This window comes from Microcaecilia unicolor, chromosome 5, assembly GCF_901765095.1.
Source record: "Microcaecilia unicolor chromosome 5, aMicUni1.1, whole genome shotgun sequence".
NCBI lineage: Eukaryota > Metazoa > Chordata > Amphibia > Gymnophiona > Siphonopidae > Microcaecilia > Microcaecilia unicolor.
The window spans coordinates 310,314,991-310,332,685 of NC_044035.1; the positions used below are offsets into that span (position 1 = coordinate 310,314,991).

The following is a 17,695-nucleotide window of genomic DNA, read 5'->3' on the forward strand; positions in this document are numbered from 1 at the left end:
CCCCTCCGCCTTACCGGGCCCGCGCAGCGCCTCTCACCTCTGTGTGAAGGCGCTGCATGGGCAAGAAGATCATCTGATCCCTGCGAGTCTTCAGGACGTCTCTCTTTCCCTGACCTGGGCCCGCCCCCGTCTGATGTGCGAAACCTACGTCAGACGGAGGCGGGCCCAGGTCAGGAAAGGAGAGAGACGTCCTGAAGACTGCAGCAATCAGATGGTCTTCTTGCCCGTGCAGCGCCTTCGTACACAGGTGAGAGGCGCTGCGTGGGCCCAGTAATGCGGAGGAGGGGCCCGGTGGAGGGGGGGAGCGGGGGCTGCACCCTATGCCTGGAATAAACTTCCTGAGCCCCTACGTCTTGCCCCATCCTTGGCCACCTTTAAATCTAGACTGAAAGCCCACCTCTTTAACATTGCTTTTGACTCGTAACCACTTGTAACCACTCGCCTCCACCTACCCTCCTCTCTTCCTTCCCGTTCACATTAATTGATTTGATTACTTTATTTTTTGTCTATTAGATTGTAAGCTCTTTGAGCAGGGACTGTCTTTCTTCTATGTTTGTGCAGCGCTGTGTATGCCTTGTAGCGCTATAGAAATGCTAAATAGTAGTAGTAGTAGGCGACGACCTCAGGGGGGCGGCGGGGGCGGGGCACGGAGGCGGAGGATAGCGGGAGGCGGAGCTGTGGGAGAGTAGAGAGAAAGGAACAGGAAGGGAGGGGGGCCGGGGCTGCTAAAATTTGGAGTTTTCGTGCAGGGGGAAGCGGGGGGGGGGGGGGCAAGGCCATCCATACAGGACGCTCCTGACGAGCGCCTTTGCCCCCTCCCGATCCTTTTTTGATTTATGTTTTTAGTTTTCTATTTAATGCAGGGGGAAGCGGGGAGCCATGTGTTTGTGGTTTTTTTTGTTGTTGTTGTTTTGACGTTTGTGGCATGCGCAGAGCAGCCAGCAAAACGCTTGGCAGCTCTGCGCATGCTTTAGGGGCCGATTACCGATGGGGATTACACCACTTTAACGAATGTTTAATACATTGTACTTTTCAATACCGCACCGAACATGTGCAACTTGTTTTTTTGGTGCATTCTTCGTTTTTTCAAATTCGTTAAGGACTTTTACGTTTTAGATTTTTTTCTCAGGACCACAGGTTACCAACTTCCAGGCCATCAGAATAACACTTGAGAACAACCTCACAACCTTTATATAAAAATCAGCTCAGGATGAATCACCATCTGCTGATGGGAAGAAAAAAACCAAACAAGCCCTCAACCATCTACAGCTGCGAGTACAGCTAAAGGGCGAGGGGTAAATTATTCCAGCAAAAATATGAAAATGCAGGAGAAAATCAGCTAGAAAATGTGTTTTGGTTTTCATGTGTAACTTCAGACGCATTACTTTGGATTTAGACTTGGATGACCGGCAATAAATTATCCTGGGTGTTGTTTGGCAAATCCAGGGATTGCCACAGTAATGAAAGCAAATCCATGCAGGGAACTGTGTTTTCACTGTTGTCATAAAAAAATGAACCCCCAGAGATCTGCGCCTGCATTCCCTGCAAGAACTGCTTTTTGTTAGTTCCGTTAATAAAAGACAATGGACTAGATTAAGTAAACAGCGCTCAAAATTTGGCTCAAAAAAAACCCATCTACGCGGAATGCTATTCTATATACGGTGCTCTGATTTGCGCGCCGTTTATAGACTAGTGCTTAGAGCAGAGTTCTGCGCCAAACTTTGGGCATGAAGATTTGCATCAAGTGAAACCTGGTGTAAATTCTAGCGCGTAATATAGGCGTGCATCCGTGATTGCCCCCGACGAGCCCGTGCTGCTCTCACGGTCACGTCCTTTTGAGTTGCACGCTAAAAGGTTTGTGCGTGGCTCTTTATAGAATAACACATAGCAAGATGTAAAAGCAAATCCAAACTGCTACCAATTAACGCCAACAATAGATTGTTAGTACCAAATTATTGGTACTGATTGGCTCATTAGCCAATTTAGTTATATGTGTACCTCAGAATAACGTGCAATTTTGTGCAGGGAAATCCGTGCACCATTTATAGAATCTTGGGGTATATGAGCCGTTATGATCCCTGTTCTTCTTAGGTCTTTCCCATAACCTCGCCTACAAACTCCTTTCCCCACTACCAGGACCACTACAGATAAAAAGTGACTATACTGTTGACTAATGTGGGAACTTTTACCTGCAAACAGGGCTGGGCAATAATCTAAACCTGGGTTTCCACAAGTAAAACATTACCCAAGGAAATGCTTTTATTATTGCCCTCCTCATTGTGCACCTTTGACATAGTTACAGAATAGCACATAGCCCAGAGATTCTCAACCCAAGTCCTGGGCAATGCACCCAGCCAGTCAGGTTTTCAGAATATTCACAATGAATATGCATGAGTTACATTTGCATACACAACAGGGATTTCAATTTGCAGACAGACATTCTCATGCTCATGCATATTCATTGTGAGTATCCTGAAAACCCGACTGGGTCATTCCATGCGAAGTGGTCTAAAATTAAAAAAAGTTCCCACCATCATGTTCTCCAATTTAGTTCAAATTTTATCTGTTGCGCGAGGAGTGGCCTAGTGGTTAGGGTGGTGGACTTTGGTCCTGGGGAACTGAGTTCGATTCCAGGCACAGGCAGCTCCTTGTGACTCTGGGCAAGTCACTTAACCCTCCATTGCCCCATGTAAGCCACATTGAGCCTGCCATGAGTGGGAAAGCGCGGGGTACAAATGTAAGAAAAAAAACAAAAACGAAGTTTCCCAAAATTTGAGGTCTCTAACTGCAATAGTTGCAGATCTAGAACCCCTTTTCTGAAAGGTTGTCAGTCCATGAGCGCGCGACATTTACCAAAATGCCATTTTTGGGGTCTAATAAAATCCAAACACATTTATAAGAATGGCTAAAAAAAAGTCAAATCCTGTACAGTTTTTGATGCTAATTCCGATGAAATACATTTTAACATTATGGATGCAAAATCCAGTCAAACAAGTTGACTCAAAGTGTGCATCAAAATTGGTCGCGACTCATCGGAACATATTTGGACCAATATTCAGACCGCAACAACTTCCATGCAAAAAAGATACGGACTTGAAATTTTGAACAAGCATTATGCTTGTGCTGGACATAATACTGCCAGATTTGCAACAAACCAGCATCTATAACCACCCTGCAGGATCTCTTCAAAGTTGGCACTGTCAGTGCAAATGGTAAAATGTACCAAAGTTCAAAGCCAACTATTAAAAAAAAGAGTCTGCCTGAATCAGCTTGTGAACAGTATCATCTGAAAGAGAAAATTGTGCTCTACAACACTGATATGTTTTTGTTTTGCAATGCCACCATTAAGTAGCCATTTACTCAGGTCAAAGTATGTTATATTTAGTACGCTTGATGCGCTAATTTTTCTTCATTTCTAGAAAATGAAGAAAAATTACCCCATCAAGCGTACTAAATATACGCTTGATGCGTCTTGAGTCTTAATAGTCGCTTAAAAGTATTGATATAATTATTTATTCATTTGTATTTTATTTGTTGATTGTCCAATCGTTTATTGTGCGCTGTTATGCATCCTCACGGTCCTGCTACTTCATTTTATTGGCTGGTAAAAAGAGGGGGGTCTAGATCTGCAACTATTGCAGTTAGAGACCTCAAATTTTGGGAAACTTCGTTTAACACCTGACTCGCGCAACAGATAAAATTTGAACAAAATTGGAGACATGATGGTGGGAAGGTTTAGACCACTTGGCATGGAATGACCCGACTGATAAGATGTAACCCGAGAACTGGGTTGAGAACCATTGGTGTAGCTAGTTTTTTGGCATTTACATGCAGGCGTGCACATATAGTAACACAGTAGATGACGGCAGAGAAAGACCTGCACGGTCCATCCAGTCTGCCCAACAAGATAAACTCAAATGTGCTACTTTATGTGTATACCTGACCTTGATTAGTATCTGCCATTTTCACGGCACAGATCGTAGAATTCTGCCCAGCACTAGCCCCGCCTCCCAACCACTAGCCCAGCCCCCCCCCCCCCCCCCCCCCCCCCCCAGGCTCTGCCACCCAATCTCTGCTAAGCTTCTGAGGATCCATTCCTTCCAAACAGGATCCCTTTATGTTTATCCCACGCATTTTTGAATTCCGTTACCGCTTTCATCTCTACCACCTCCCGCGGGCATACGGGTGTCCGTGCCAGTTACATGTGAATTTGGTGCCCATTTTATAGAATTACCCCCTACAGAGCATAGTTGTCAATGTGAGCTAATATTATGATGGATTATTTTACCACAGCTTGTGCTGTTTTAGTGTAGGTCCCATTTTATGCAATGAGACCAGTTATTAATAACTCGAGTTAACAGTAAAATAACCAGTCTTAACATCAGCCCACTTTAATAACTCCGCTCCCCCCCCCCCCCCCCCCCCCACACACTAAATGTTCAAAGATAGCAGCAAAAGTTACTTCCTTTTCAGTACATCACCTCATATTAACAACACTATATGGAGTGATTAAAATTAACAGTCTCTTTCATTCCAGAAGTTGAATAAATTACGTAGATAAAGGGTCAGGTCTGCCCACTGCAAAATAGTGCATGACAAATTAATCTTTACATTTGTTTTTTGCTCTGGTGGGCAGAGACCTGTATTGAAAGGTTGCGTAACCGGGACCTGTTACCTATGCTGTACTGCCCTCTACTGGTCACAAACTAGAATAACATCAAGAAATAATAAAAGGGTTCTTCCAATGAGGAACGGACTCATTTCGTTCAGTCTGTTCCACCCTCATCCTTAACTCATGGACATACCAAATGAAGGAGATTAACAGACCTGCACAACTGGAAATTCCCTAGAACTGCACTGCTTACATACACTCACAAACCGTGACTAGCACAGAATTCAGCAGCTGATGTTTATGACGACTTATTTTGCCAACAAGTACTTGCCTTTCACTTACCTATGGTGGTAGGCAGAACAAATAACCAAAATAAGCAAATAAAAAGGTTAGAAATGCTCACAAGAGTTATAAGCAGATGAATCATTTTATAGAGCACTGCAATGAGAATGTTATGAAATCCAGGTAGGTCAAATTGCATAAAATACTGGTTGCTTATGGGCAACACATGCAAAAACGGGGTTGGAATAAGGGAGCGGCAGTCAAGACAATTTATCCTGGAGCCTCAGGCCACAGACAGCCTCAAGCCCGCCTCAATCTGGAGAAAGCACAGCCTGAAAGAGGGCTTGGGCCCCCTCCCCAGTTTCTGCCCTGGACCCCTGCATATCTAACACCAGTCCCGAGCACAAATAACATTAAAAAAAAAAAGCAGGCTAAATTTAAAAAGTCCACAAGCTTCTATCTCATCTCCCCTTACGTCCCTACCCGTAACCTCCGCTCTCAAGACAAATCCCTCCTTTCAGTACCCTTCTCCACTACCGCCAACTCTAGGCTTCGCCCTTTCTGCCTCGCCTCACCCCATGCTTGGAACAAACTCCCTGAGCCCATACGCCAGGCCCCCTCCCTACCCATCTTCAAATCATTGCTCAAAGCCCACCTCTTCAATGTCGCCTTCAGCACCTAATCACTACACCTCTTCTCAGGAAATCTCAACTACCCCAACTTGACATTTCGTCCTTTAGATTGTAAGCTCTTCTGAGCAGGGACCGTCCTTATTCGTTAATTTGTACAGCGCTGCGTAACCCTAGTAGTGCTCTAGAAATGTTAAGTAGTAGTAGTATTTCAGATCTGCATTTGTATGAATTAGTCAATTCATCAATTCCACGATTAGTTAAGAGCTGCTCAGAGCTGAAGAGAAATATTTGATCTGGAGTTTATTTAAAGGCAGAGCGTGTACTTACCAGTTGTACTCTTATTCCAAGGCAATTCTACCATTAGCTCTAAGTAGTTTCTGGTCAGTGCATATTCTGGCATGGACTGGGGCATTTTTTTCAGTCTGAAAGCAGGATAAAAGATATGCAAACTCAGCAATGAATATATACGCACGTGGTTGCCCACTGGTCCTCAGAAAGATATGCCTATGACTTTGCCTCATGGTACTTATTGAACAGCTACTGCACCCAAATCAAAAGGAGCAAACACTACTTAACCCCCTGGCCCTCCACACTTCCTAGCTCAGCACGGTGCCACCATATGACAGAAAGTAAACCAGAGACCTGTTTTTGCTATGCACATGTGGAGACACAAACCAATGTATGCCAATGCCCGCTTGCAAATTTCATTTACACATCAACACTCAGAAATGTGATGGATTTCTTTTAAAGTTATGCATGTGCAGAAAATAGATAAACCTAAATGGTCCTACAACTTAAATTAAACAAAACAAAAAACCCCAAATTGTGGTAACATTGTGCAGAATCTGGTTTAAAGTTTCCAATCATTTTTAAAACTTATCTTTATTGAGCAAACCAAACAGACAGAAGATGATAGCTAGTGACAACAGTGCGCGCGTGTGTGTATTATATACACACACATCTATATAAATACATACACACAAACATTCCCCCTCATTCTGTAACCTCATACGCAAATTTACGAACATAGGTTATAGAAGTAGTTATGACATCAGTTAATTGCTTAATTGGGCACGAATTGGCACTAACAAATCAGCAATAACTGGATCTAATTGGCACACACACATATTTGCAATTACACGCATAACTGCACTTCGAAGATGTTGTACGTTAGTGCCTAACTTCAAGAAGGGCGTGGGCAGGGCAGGACTGTGCCAAGCACTTATGTGCTGAGGTTTCAGAATACTATCAGTCATATACATAACTGCAGTATTTAGGCACAAGCACTTATACCTGCCACAGTGCTAGCGTAAGTGCTCACGTCTAACGTTACATACATAAATGCTGACTTATGCTACTATTCTAAGATGGCACCAGTGGCAGTAATACTCGTAGGCTGCCTGTGGCCTGCACCGGGCCTTTCCCGGTCTGACTGGTTCTGCCCTTTCAAAAACAGGAAGTTGCATCAGAAGGGGCAGGACGGGTCGGAGGGAAAGGCCTGGTGCAGGCCGCAGGTGCTGCCAGAAAGAAGGCTTGATTTTTAACAGGGTAAGGCCAGGAGGGAAGGGAGAGAGAGACAGTTATGCAAAATCAACATTTCTGCACTCACTTCTCTAAGTTAAGCATACAATAAGCTTCTGAAAACATCTGGGTCGATATTCAAGCAATGCTCTGGGAGTGTTGGCATCTGCAGGTGGAGGCACACAGCTAACCACCATCTTCCTCGCGCCTGAAGCAGTACGAGGAGGAAGGAGGCAGCTTTGGATCTGATTTCTTTGACTGGCAGGCTTTGGCATCCCCACCAGCAGTGGTGTAGTCATGGATAGCCCAAGGCCCGCCTACTTTGGGCTCAGGCCCACTCATAATTTGTTCTCCCTTAGGGTGGCTGGTGGGGATCCCCAAGCCCCGCCAGGTGAAGACGTCCTCCCTGTGGTTGAAACTTACACCTTGGGTGGCTGGCGGCAATGTCCTCGAGCTGTTCCCAGCCACCAGCTCCCCCCTGCGCATGCTCAGTTTTTGCACATGCCCAGAGGTCTTCAGCTGGCGGGGTTTGTGGATCCCCGCCAATGCAGGTATTTTATCTTGTAAAGGGCACTGGAAGGGGGAGGGGGGCGGGGAAGAAATTTTTGGCACACCCTAAATCGGCTGTCTGGTTATGCCACTTCCCACCAGAAAAAGACATAATACCTAATGTGGCAGGGGGGGGGGGGGGGGAGGCCTGTGGTTCCCCCTCCTCAATTAACTCCTGGCTATGCCCTCACCTTTAATCATGTGATTAATTGCAATTAACAATTAAAAAGCAAAAACACAAAGAGCAAAACATATCAATCTCCATTTAATCCATTCAATCATAGTCCACCCTACATCTGTTGAAGTGAAACTGCTGCATCTTATCTGCATCATTAACAGTTAACAAGTGGTAACTACCTGCACATTAACACCACCCCCCTTCCTGTGCTATCCGTTTAATATGAAAACTACTATGTGCTGTTATTTCCATGTTAGTTGTTTAAGAAGGGAAGTACCACACAGCTTAGTGGACAGGCCTCTCAGTACAAAAAACGGGAGAGACGAAACAAGCCTTTCAAACTAGGATGAGCCAACATCAATTCATAACATCTAACCTGAAAATTAACGTATCCAAGACACAGTGCTTCTCCCAGCCAGCCTCTGATAAAACACGTTCTTCCTATAGGCTGGTGGTTGGGAGGCGGGGATAGTGCTGGGCAGACTTATACAGGCCCTGAAGAGCACAGGTACAAATCAAAGTAGGGTATACACAAAAAGTAGCACATATGAGTTATCTTGTTGGGCAGACTGGATGGACCATGCAGGTCTTTTTCTGCCGTCATCTACTATGTTTCTATCCAGCTTATAATTGAAAAAGAAAAACGCCTATATTGCGACCCAAATCGGGAGATAGACATTTATCTCACAAAAACGAATAAAGCGGTATAATCGAAAGCTGAATTTGGACGTTTTCAACTACACTCCGTCGCGGATGCGGACAAAGTTGATGGGGGCGTGTCGAAGGCGGAACTGGGGCGTGGTTATCGGGCGATCAAAGATGGGCGCCTTTCGCCGATAATGGAAGAAAAATATGCGTTTTTAGCGAGAATTTAGGGCACTTTTCCTGGACCCTGTTTTTCCATAAGGCCCCAAAAAGTGCCCTAAATGACCAGATGACCACTGGAGGGAATCGGGGATGACCTCCCCTGACTCCCCCAGTGGTCACTAACCCCCTCCCACCACAAAATATGCCGTTTCACAACTTTTTATTTTCACCCTCAAATGTCATACCCACCTCCCTGGCAGCAGTATGCAGGTCACTGGAGCAGTTATTAGGGGGTGCAGTGGACTTCAGGCAGGTGGACCCAGGCCCATCCCCCCTCCACCTGTTACACTTGTGCTGGTAAATGGGAGCCCTCCACACCGCCCCCAAACCCACTGTACCCACATGTAGGTGCCCCCCTTCGCCCCTTAGGGCTATAGTAATGGTGTAGACTTGTGGGCAGTGGGTTTTGAGGGGGATTTGGGGGGCTCAACACCCAAGGGAAGGGTGCTATGCACCAGGGAGCTCTTTTACCTTTTTTTTTGTTTTTGTAAAAGTGCCCCCTAGGGTGCCCGGTTGGTGTCCTGGCATGTGAGGGGGACCAGTGCACTACGACTCCTGGCCCCTCCCAAGAACAAATGCCTTGGATTTATTCATTTTTGAGCTGGGCGCTTTCATTTTCCATTATCACTGAAAAACAAAAACGCCCAGCTCACAAATTGTCGAATAAAACAGGGACGTCTATTTTTTTCGAAAATACGGTTCGGTCCGCCCCTTCACGGACCTGTTCTCAGAGATAAACGCTCATGGAGATAGACGTTTTTGTTCAATTATGCCCTTCTATGTATTATGAAATATATGCGCAGGAACAGCCACAGGAATGGAAATTGTTTAAACAAAAATGATATCCCGAGCCAAGACATTGGTTTAATAGCTGATCATGACTAACATGCATTAACACTCATCATTTACCACAGGTGGGATCATTTGTGACCATCTCTGGGAAAAGGTGATTAAAGGACCAGGAACAAAAAATGAAGTTTTAATGAATTCTGTTAGAGCCAGCGTTGCCAGATGGTGAAAGTTTTTCCAGCCCAAAAGTAGCCAAATATTAATATAATTATTAGTAAGGTAAATATGAATATTAATGTTGTAATCATAAACAGCAGCATAATCAGTCATCAGAATAAGCATAATCAGCAGCATCATAATTAGCACAAATTCATAATTCATCCATCCACCCACCTACAAAACAAAAGGAGCAAGTTCCTACAAAGCATCTCTCTCTTTTGACCTAGGCACAGGAAAAAAAAAAAAGAAAAGAAAAAGAATATACATGCTCCCAGATTTCAACCTAAATCATGTTTAATGTGGTGCTATAAATGTTATAAGTAAATAAATAGAAACTCTGAATGTTGAGCACCTGATGTGTCTTTTAGTGGCCCTTTACTAGGAGAAAAAAAATCTCTTCACGAATACAACACGTGCTAGGATGTCCCTATAACCAGCCCCTCCAAATGACACACTGATTACGGTTTATAACAAATTACTACTCTACCTATGAATAGTTATTCCATTATTATACTTCCTCTGTGTACATCCATATGCTGCACAAACTGGCATGTTTGAAAATATAAGTGAGATTAAATAAAAATGCTACCAACAGCAAAGCATGACAACGTGGATGCAGCAGCTCACTGCCGGACTCCCTCCTCCAACTCCCGATCTCAGTCACTCACTGCTGTCTTCTGCCTCCTCCTCTCTGATGGCGGACGCGGGTCGCCCTCTCCTGATGATCTGCTCTTTGACTCAGAGAGCAGATCAGGACGGAACCTGCCACCAGAGCCAACACCTCGGGACTTGAAGTCACCGCCGGCTGAGAAGCGTGGCCGCTGCAGGGAGCAGCGGCCACACACAGTTTATTGAGTGGAGAAAAAAAAGGTACGCGCAGGCAGCATTTTAAAGAGGGTCAGATCTCGCCTCCTATTAGTCCAATTAGAACCAATAGGAAGGCGAACAGTTAAGGCGCAGCCAACTCATGGCCGCAGCGGGAAAAAAAAAAGTCACCCAACTTGTAGCAAAAATAGCCCAAAAAGCTGTGACCCGTGGGCTTTTAAAAAATACCGCGGGGAGGAGCAGGAAATAGCCCAATCCCACGGTTTTACCATAGAATTGGCAGCTTTGGTTAGAGCAAACAGTTTGTATTACAAGTTCAAACCACATCCTTTTATGTGAAAAAAGTTATTACAGAAATTAAAACATCTAATTTTTGCAGACTGCTTATGGACCCATGACATGAAAAGTCAGCCATTTTGAAGCTGCTACTTTAGTCACCTTTTCCCAGAGACAGTCACATCAAACATATAAACGGCGAGTGACCGACTCACTCGCAAATGCGCAGTAGAGACTTCCCTCTCTGTCCCGCCCCCGCATCAATACATGATGACGAGGGCGGGACAGAGAGGGAAACTGCGCCGCCGAGGTTGATACCGCACCCGCCCACCCGAGGTCACCGCTACCGTTACCCCCCACACACACACACACACACACCCGGCCCGGGCCCTCTCTCCGCTACTAAACTTACACATCCATTCGCCGGAACGCAGCATGCACATCAGCTGAGCTGCCATCGGCCTTCCTTCCCTGCCTGTGTCCCGCCCTCACTGACGTTACGTCACAGGAGGGCGGGACACAGGCAGAGAAGGAAGGGCCGACGGCAGCTCAGCTGATGTGCGTGCTACGTTCCGGCGAATGGATGTGTAAGTTTAGTAGCGGAGAGAGAGAGGGCCCGGGCCGGGTGGAGGGATGGCGGCGGCGGCGACGACCTCGCGGGGAGGGAGGGAGGGAGGGGGAAGGAAGGAAGGAAAACCCCAATACCAGCCCGTTTTTACGGGCTCAACTGCTAGTTTACTAATAACAAAGTAATGCACAGCAGCACACTTTAGTATATCTAGCTCGGTGGGAGCCTTTCTTGGTTGTGTTATCTCACAGGAACTTAAACAACTCCAGTGGAAAAAATCTTCTGCCATTATTTCTATACTAATTGTCTCTATGCCAATCAAATCCCCACTGGACACCCCCTGACAACCTTTATGGTGGAAATTAGTACCTCACGACTTCCTCCAGATGTAAAAGCTCCCTTCCTGCTATAATACCATCATCACATCTGAAGAAGGAATACCTGCCACCATCCAGTTATTTGCTGCTGAATATCTGCTCCGGGGCCAACCACTGCGATTTAACTGGGCAGGAACCTCTCTTGCCCAGTTGAATCTTTTTTTGAATATCGAACCAATTGATTTTTTTTGATGTGTCAGTTCAAATAAGATGAAAGCAGCAAAAGGGTTTGCTCCAGTGACAAGCCACACATGGGTGACATCACCCTAATAGAGTCCAGTTGGATCACTCTCCCAGAGCCCAGAAGAGTCTAGAAGAACCTCTGGGCACGTGTGAGTGCTCCCTCCTGCATGGTTCCAGCTCCTCACCTCAAATTTACTTTTCACAGAGAGGGCAATAGATGCCTGAAGGCCCTCCCAGTAGAGGTGGTGGGGTCAAAAACAGTGCCAGAATTAAAAAAAAAAAATAAGTTGGATAAACATAGAGAATCCCTATATAAAAGAAAAGAGGACAGAGTCAAAACAAAACTTAAATGATCTCACGGCTGTTGATAGATGGCAATTTCAGTAGTTGGGAAATAATGTCAGTGCCAGGCTGACTTCCACGTCTGTATCTCAAGAATAGCAAAGATTGATTAGGATGGGCTGCAGTGTTGGGCAGACTTATATGGTCTGTGTCCAGAAAATGGCAAAAAGACAGATCAGGATCAAGTATGTGTAGTTAATATCATATTGATATCATATACTGTGGAATATGGGTGCTGTGGAGGGGACAACATCTTAAGGTTTATTATTTATTTGGATTTATTTACCGCCTTTTTGAAGGAATTCACTCAAGGTGGTGTACAGTAAGAATTGATCAACCACGAGCAGTAGGCAATTGGAGCAGTAAAAATATTCGAACAACAATACAAAGTAAGGCATGGTATACTACTTGCAATGACAACACAATATGTGTACTAGAACATTATAATTGGTAATGAGGGGTAAGGCAAAGTTGTAACATATAGATGAGTAAGAAAGTAGGAAGAATTAGAAAGTAAGGTGATTGATTTGAAGAAAGTTGCACATGAGGTCAGACAGATGGTTAAATATCATGTTAAATAGGAGTGGATAAACATGTCCCGCTGCAGTATGTGCAGCCCGAGCCAATCCTTGTGTGTGTGAGTGAGACCAACAAGTTAGTTACTTCTTCCAAGAAAGGCTTGGTTGAAGAGTTTAAATTAAAGAATAAAATGTTGTTAAATTAGCAATCTGGTGGATTGCTGGTTGTATCATAAATTGATTCTTATGTCAGCTGCCACCCGGGGCGGATCGCAACTGCGCACTCCCCCCCCCCCCCCCCCCCCCCCGGCACATCACCTCCACCCCCCTCCGCATCATCTCCTGGGGGTGCAGGGAGCAGTCGTGCGGCTGTCAGCTCCGCTGGATCCCTGCCCCGGAACAGGAAGTAACATCAGAGGGAGCAGGGAACCAGCGGAGCCGACAGCCGTGGGGCTGCTGCCTGCACCCCCTTGCAGCGTGCACCCGGGGCAAACCCCATCCTTGGTATGCCACTGTTGATAAGGAATATGATTATGCTGCAGCCATAACAATAAAACCAATCTTCAGACTAGCTTGGTGCAGCTCTATCAGCCTTGTAGAGCAAACCGAACAGACGGTGCAGGTCTTTCCCAGCATTTACTATTTTTATTTTAAAACCAAAACAAAAATACAGATGTTTGGCTCACTTAGTTGCAAAAATGGGAAGAGAATGAAGAACTACATTTACAGCTGGTTTTGTTTGGAAGGCTGTGACTACAATTAAAAAAAAAAAACAAAAAAAAAGGAGCTTGAGCAGCTTTTAAACTACAATCTGGGGGAAAAATGACAGTCGCTCAGAATACTGTCAAAAACAGGGAAGTTAGAGCAGCCCGATAGACAGGCTGCAACAAAAGACAAAAATCTGTCAGAAGCCTTTAAGGGAAGAGCATACAGATAGTGAAGATTGCAGATTATCCTTGCCAACTGCTAAGCAGCTTGTAGTTACAAACAAAAAAACACGTTGAAAATTGAAATGTCTGTATACAAAAGTTAAAAGACTAAGAAATAAGATGGGACAATTAAGAGTATATAGCACAAAATGAAGAGGCAGATATAATAGGCATCTCAGAGACCTGGTAGAAGGAGGATAACAAATGAAACACTGTTACCTGGAGGAGGAGTGGGGCTATAGGTTAAAGAAGGAACTGAATCAAACAGAAATCGGGGGCAGCCCAACCATTAGCCTCAGGCGACACTCTTCAAGAGTGGCATCTCCCCTTCGCGGCGTTACCCGGCGGTAGTAGCAGCGATTCCTGTATGCTGCCCTGCCGCTGGCACCTGGCATCTCCCCTTCGCAGTGTTAACCGGCCGCAATTCCCATAGGTTGCCCTGCCGCCGGCACCCGCCTCTTCTCATTACTGGGGCCGCCTCTCTGATGTAACTTCCTGTTTTGTCAGAGGCTCAGGCAGCTGCAGTAAAAGGAAGAGGCGGGTGAAAGCGGCAGAGTAATGCTGCGAACGGGCTGGAGGTAGAAGGTGGCAGCATCTCGGCTGTGGGGGGGGGGGGGGGGGTGGGGGGGCATCCTAGTTCCACCTCAGGCGAGCTTGCCTTGGGCCAGCCCTGAACAGAATACAAATTCAGCAGGAAACAGATAGTAAACTGGAATCCTTACGGATAGAAATTATATGTGTAACGGAAAAGAAAATACGGGGCCAGAATGAAAAAGCAGATGATTAAATATTGGCAGAAAGTAAGGAAGCTAGCAAATATGGCAGCACTATAACAATGGGTGATTTCAATTATCCCAGTATTGACTAGATAAGTGTCACATCAGGAAATGCTAGGGAAGTAAAGTTCCTAGATGAAATAAATGATTGCTTTATGGAGCAGCTGGTTCAGGAACCAACAAAGAGGGGGGATATGTTACATGTGATCATGCTCCATGGCTGACAGCTGGGATATATCCTTGGCAGAATGAACAGGAATAACTGGCAGAATGGATGGATCAGCTGATCCTTTTCTGCAATCATTTATTAAATCCAGCTGTTATTCGTTCAAACCCATAGCTCTTTCCACTTAAGTGTTTAAAAAAAAGCCCCTGGGGTAGGTCATTTGAAAGAAAAATTATTACGGGCTCGGTCTATTTCATAAAATTACTTTTAGATGTACATTTTTCTATACCTATGCCATTAACAATATGCTACGTTTTTTTTTTTTTTTTTTTAAATAACTATAGAATTGTTGACATCACTCAAAGCCATATACTGGGAGACAAAAGAAGAGGTACAGCAGCTACCAAGAGTGGAAATACTGATCGTTATGATGGGGAAAAGCCAAAAAAAGAGAGCTAAAAATATTTTCTCCTGCAGAGAACAACTTCTACAGTGCTGAGCACACACACTGCTTTAAGTTAAAAAAAAACAACTGCAACTTCTTTGGATCGTGGAATATTTACATTACATCCAATATTAAACATATATGGATTTCAGCAACAGCTGATATCAGCTACAAACCTTAAAAACATCGGTGGATCCTGTATTAGTCTCTTAAAGCATTAATACCGTGTTTCCCCGAAAATAAGACACTGTCTTATATTTATTTTTCCTCCCCACAATGCGCTAGGTCTTATTTTCGGGGGGATGTCTTATTTTCTGGGAAACATCGGTCGCCCCCCCCCCCCCTCCGTCGCTCCCGGAACTAACCTGAACCTCCTTTCACCTTCGCAAGTTCAGATTCGGATTCGAAGCAGCAGCGCAGCAGGGCAGATCTCTCCTTCCTTCCGTATCCCACCCTCGCCTGATGTAACATAACGTCAGGCGAGGGCGGGACACGGAAGGAAGGAGAGGTCTGCCCTGCTGCTTCGAATCCGAACTTGCGAAGGTGAAAGGAGCTTCAGGTTAGTTCCGGGAGCGACGGGGGGGGGGGGGGGGGGGGGGGGGGGGCCCGGTGACCTCGGGTGGGTGGGGGGGGGGGGGGGGGAGACCTCAGGTGGCTCTCGGCGGCCCTGCTTAAAAAAAAAGTTTGGTAGGTCTTACTTTTGGGGGGGATGTCTTATATTTTAAATTTGCAGGTAGGTCTTATTTTCAGGGTAGGTCTTATTTTCGGGGAAACACGGTAATAAGTCATCTAAATCTGGCATTCTCTGTCCAAAGATTACTATCCACACTAAGAGGGCAACTTTCAAACAAAATCTATGTGCATAAAGCCTGTGGATACTTTTTATCCCCAAGCTTTATTACATCAATTTTCAAAAGATGGCACAGCACTTCCATTTGAAAATCAAATTAGAAAAAAAATACTTATGCATTTTATTAGGATTTATTTACCACCTTTTTGAAGGAATTCACTAAAAGTGGTGTACAGCTAGTTTAGTTTAGTATTATTCATTTATATTCCACATAAACTATGCGGATTATAAAAATACATACATAATCAAAGCAAAAACAAGTCAAACATAAGCGACAATTAAAGCAATAAAAATATTCAATGAAGAAATCTATGCATCTGCTACTGTGCTAGTATATTTTCCTCATGAAAACTTATGCTCATACTTTTTAAAAATATGCAAAAGCATGCATGCAAATGAACTCTTTGTCCTAGACCTGGCCTTGGGAACAATTCCCCCTTACAACTGTATGTGTGGGACCCTCCTTCTGTGCATAAACTCTTGTTTCATACATGAAAACGCCTTTGAAAATTGTCCTCCAAAATGTTGGTACATGCATTAACACTGTTGAGCCTAAGTCAAAGCCTATTATATTCAAGAGAGTGTATCGTGTTGTAAGACCACCAGATCACAGTTTTCTGTTTTACAGGTTCAAGTGAGAGAATGGAAAATGCTTTCCACTTGTCTCTTCTTTGTACTGTATGCCATCTGTTTAGTCACTGTTCTTACTATGTTTTTCTGAGGCAATTCTACTCGCTCTCTATCTTAAGCTGGAGCAATACGAAAAGCCCTATACATTAAGCAGTCCCATTCAGATTCCTGCTACGTCTTGTTTTGATTTTATCAGAAAAAAGCTCATTCTGTAACAAATACAACCAGAAATCACTTTGAAAAGGAGCAAATGACTTTCACTTGCCTCTTAATTTCTTTTGTGCAGACTTTAAGAGCTTGCTCTGGCATGCTGGAAGTCTTGATCTTCTTCTCAAGCATGAAAATATCATCACTGTCTTCACCTTCCTCCTCTTCAATATTATCAAGAGAAAATGGTCTGCTTGACATCTGACCGATCTTCCGAGATGGGCGAAAAGCTACAAGCTACAACAACAAAAATGGTCTCAGAAGCGTCTGGCTATATACTCAGGGACTTAGGGTGTAGAAATTCAACCTTCTGATTAGCCAACACACAACATTCTGACCAGACTAGTGCAGACCTCTAGCAACAAAGTTCACTGTGGCAGGACTCCTTCGATGTCCATCCAATAAGAAACATGATTAGCACGAGACTCATCAGTAAACTAAGAGGCCTGCCTTATTCTTAATATCACAGGCTCATGCCTACCATTTCAACAGAAATCTTGAAACAACAACTAAAAACTAAAAAGAAGACGGCCATTTCTTGCAGAGATTTTCATTCAAACTAACAGAATTTTAACAAAATTTTACACCTCTGGTCTTACTGAAATGGAGGAAACAGCATGGCTAGTCAGGCAGACCCAGACCATGCTGAAAAGATAACAGCATCAACTTAATGCTAGTTAATTTATTCAAACTTACCCACGATCATGCATTAAAAGAAAGAAGTTCTTCATCTAAGTGAAGATAGACCTAATGAATATTTTGGTAGAACTTGACAAACAACGGCAACAGCAAACGCAGTCCAGAGAAGGAGAAGATAACCATTAGATACAGAATCATGACTCAGTCGGCCAAGTTTCACCAGAAAGCCTTCTTCAGGGGGTCAACAAGGTCTTGAATGGGCTCAATCAGTGTTGCAGAACTGTTTTGAATAATAGTGCTACAACACTGAGTCCG

General features: G+C 44.5%; 1 protein-coding gene across 1 annotated transcript in view; it reads right to left on the reverse strand.

Moving 5' to 3' along the window:
- The window catches only part of LONP2 (lon peptidase 2, peroxisomal), a 205,345-nt gene that overhangs the window by 174,820 nt on the left and 12,830 nt on the right, over positions 1–17,695 (reverse strand). The window contains exons 5-6 of the mRNA XM_030204378.1: positions 16,800–16,978; positions 5,854–5,948 (exon numbers count right to left, since the gene is read on the reverse strand). Coding sequence (XP_030060238.1) covers positions 5,854–5,948; positions 16,800–16,978 — 274 coding nt within the window. The remainder of the gene's footprint in view (positions 1–5,853; positions 5,949–16,799; positions 16,979–17,695) is intronic.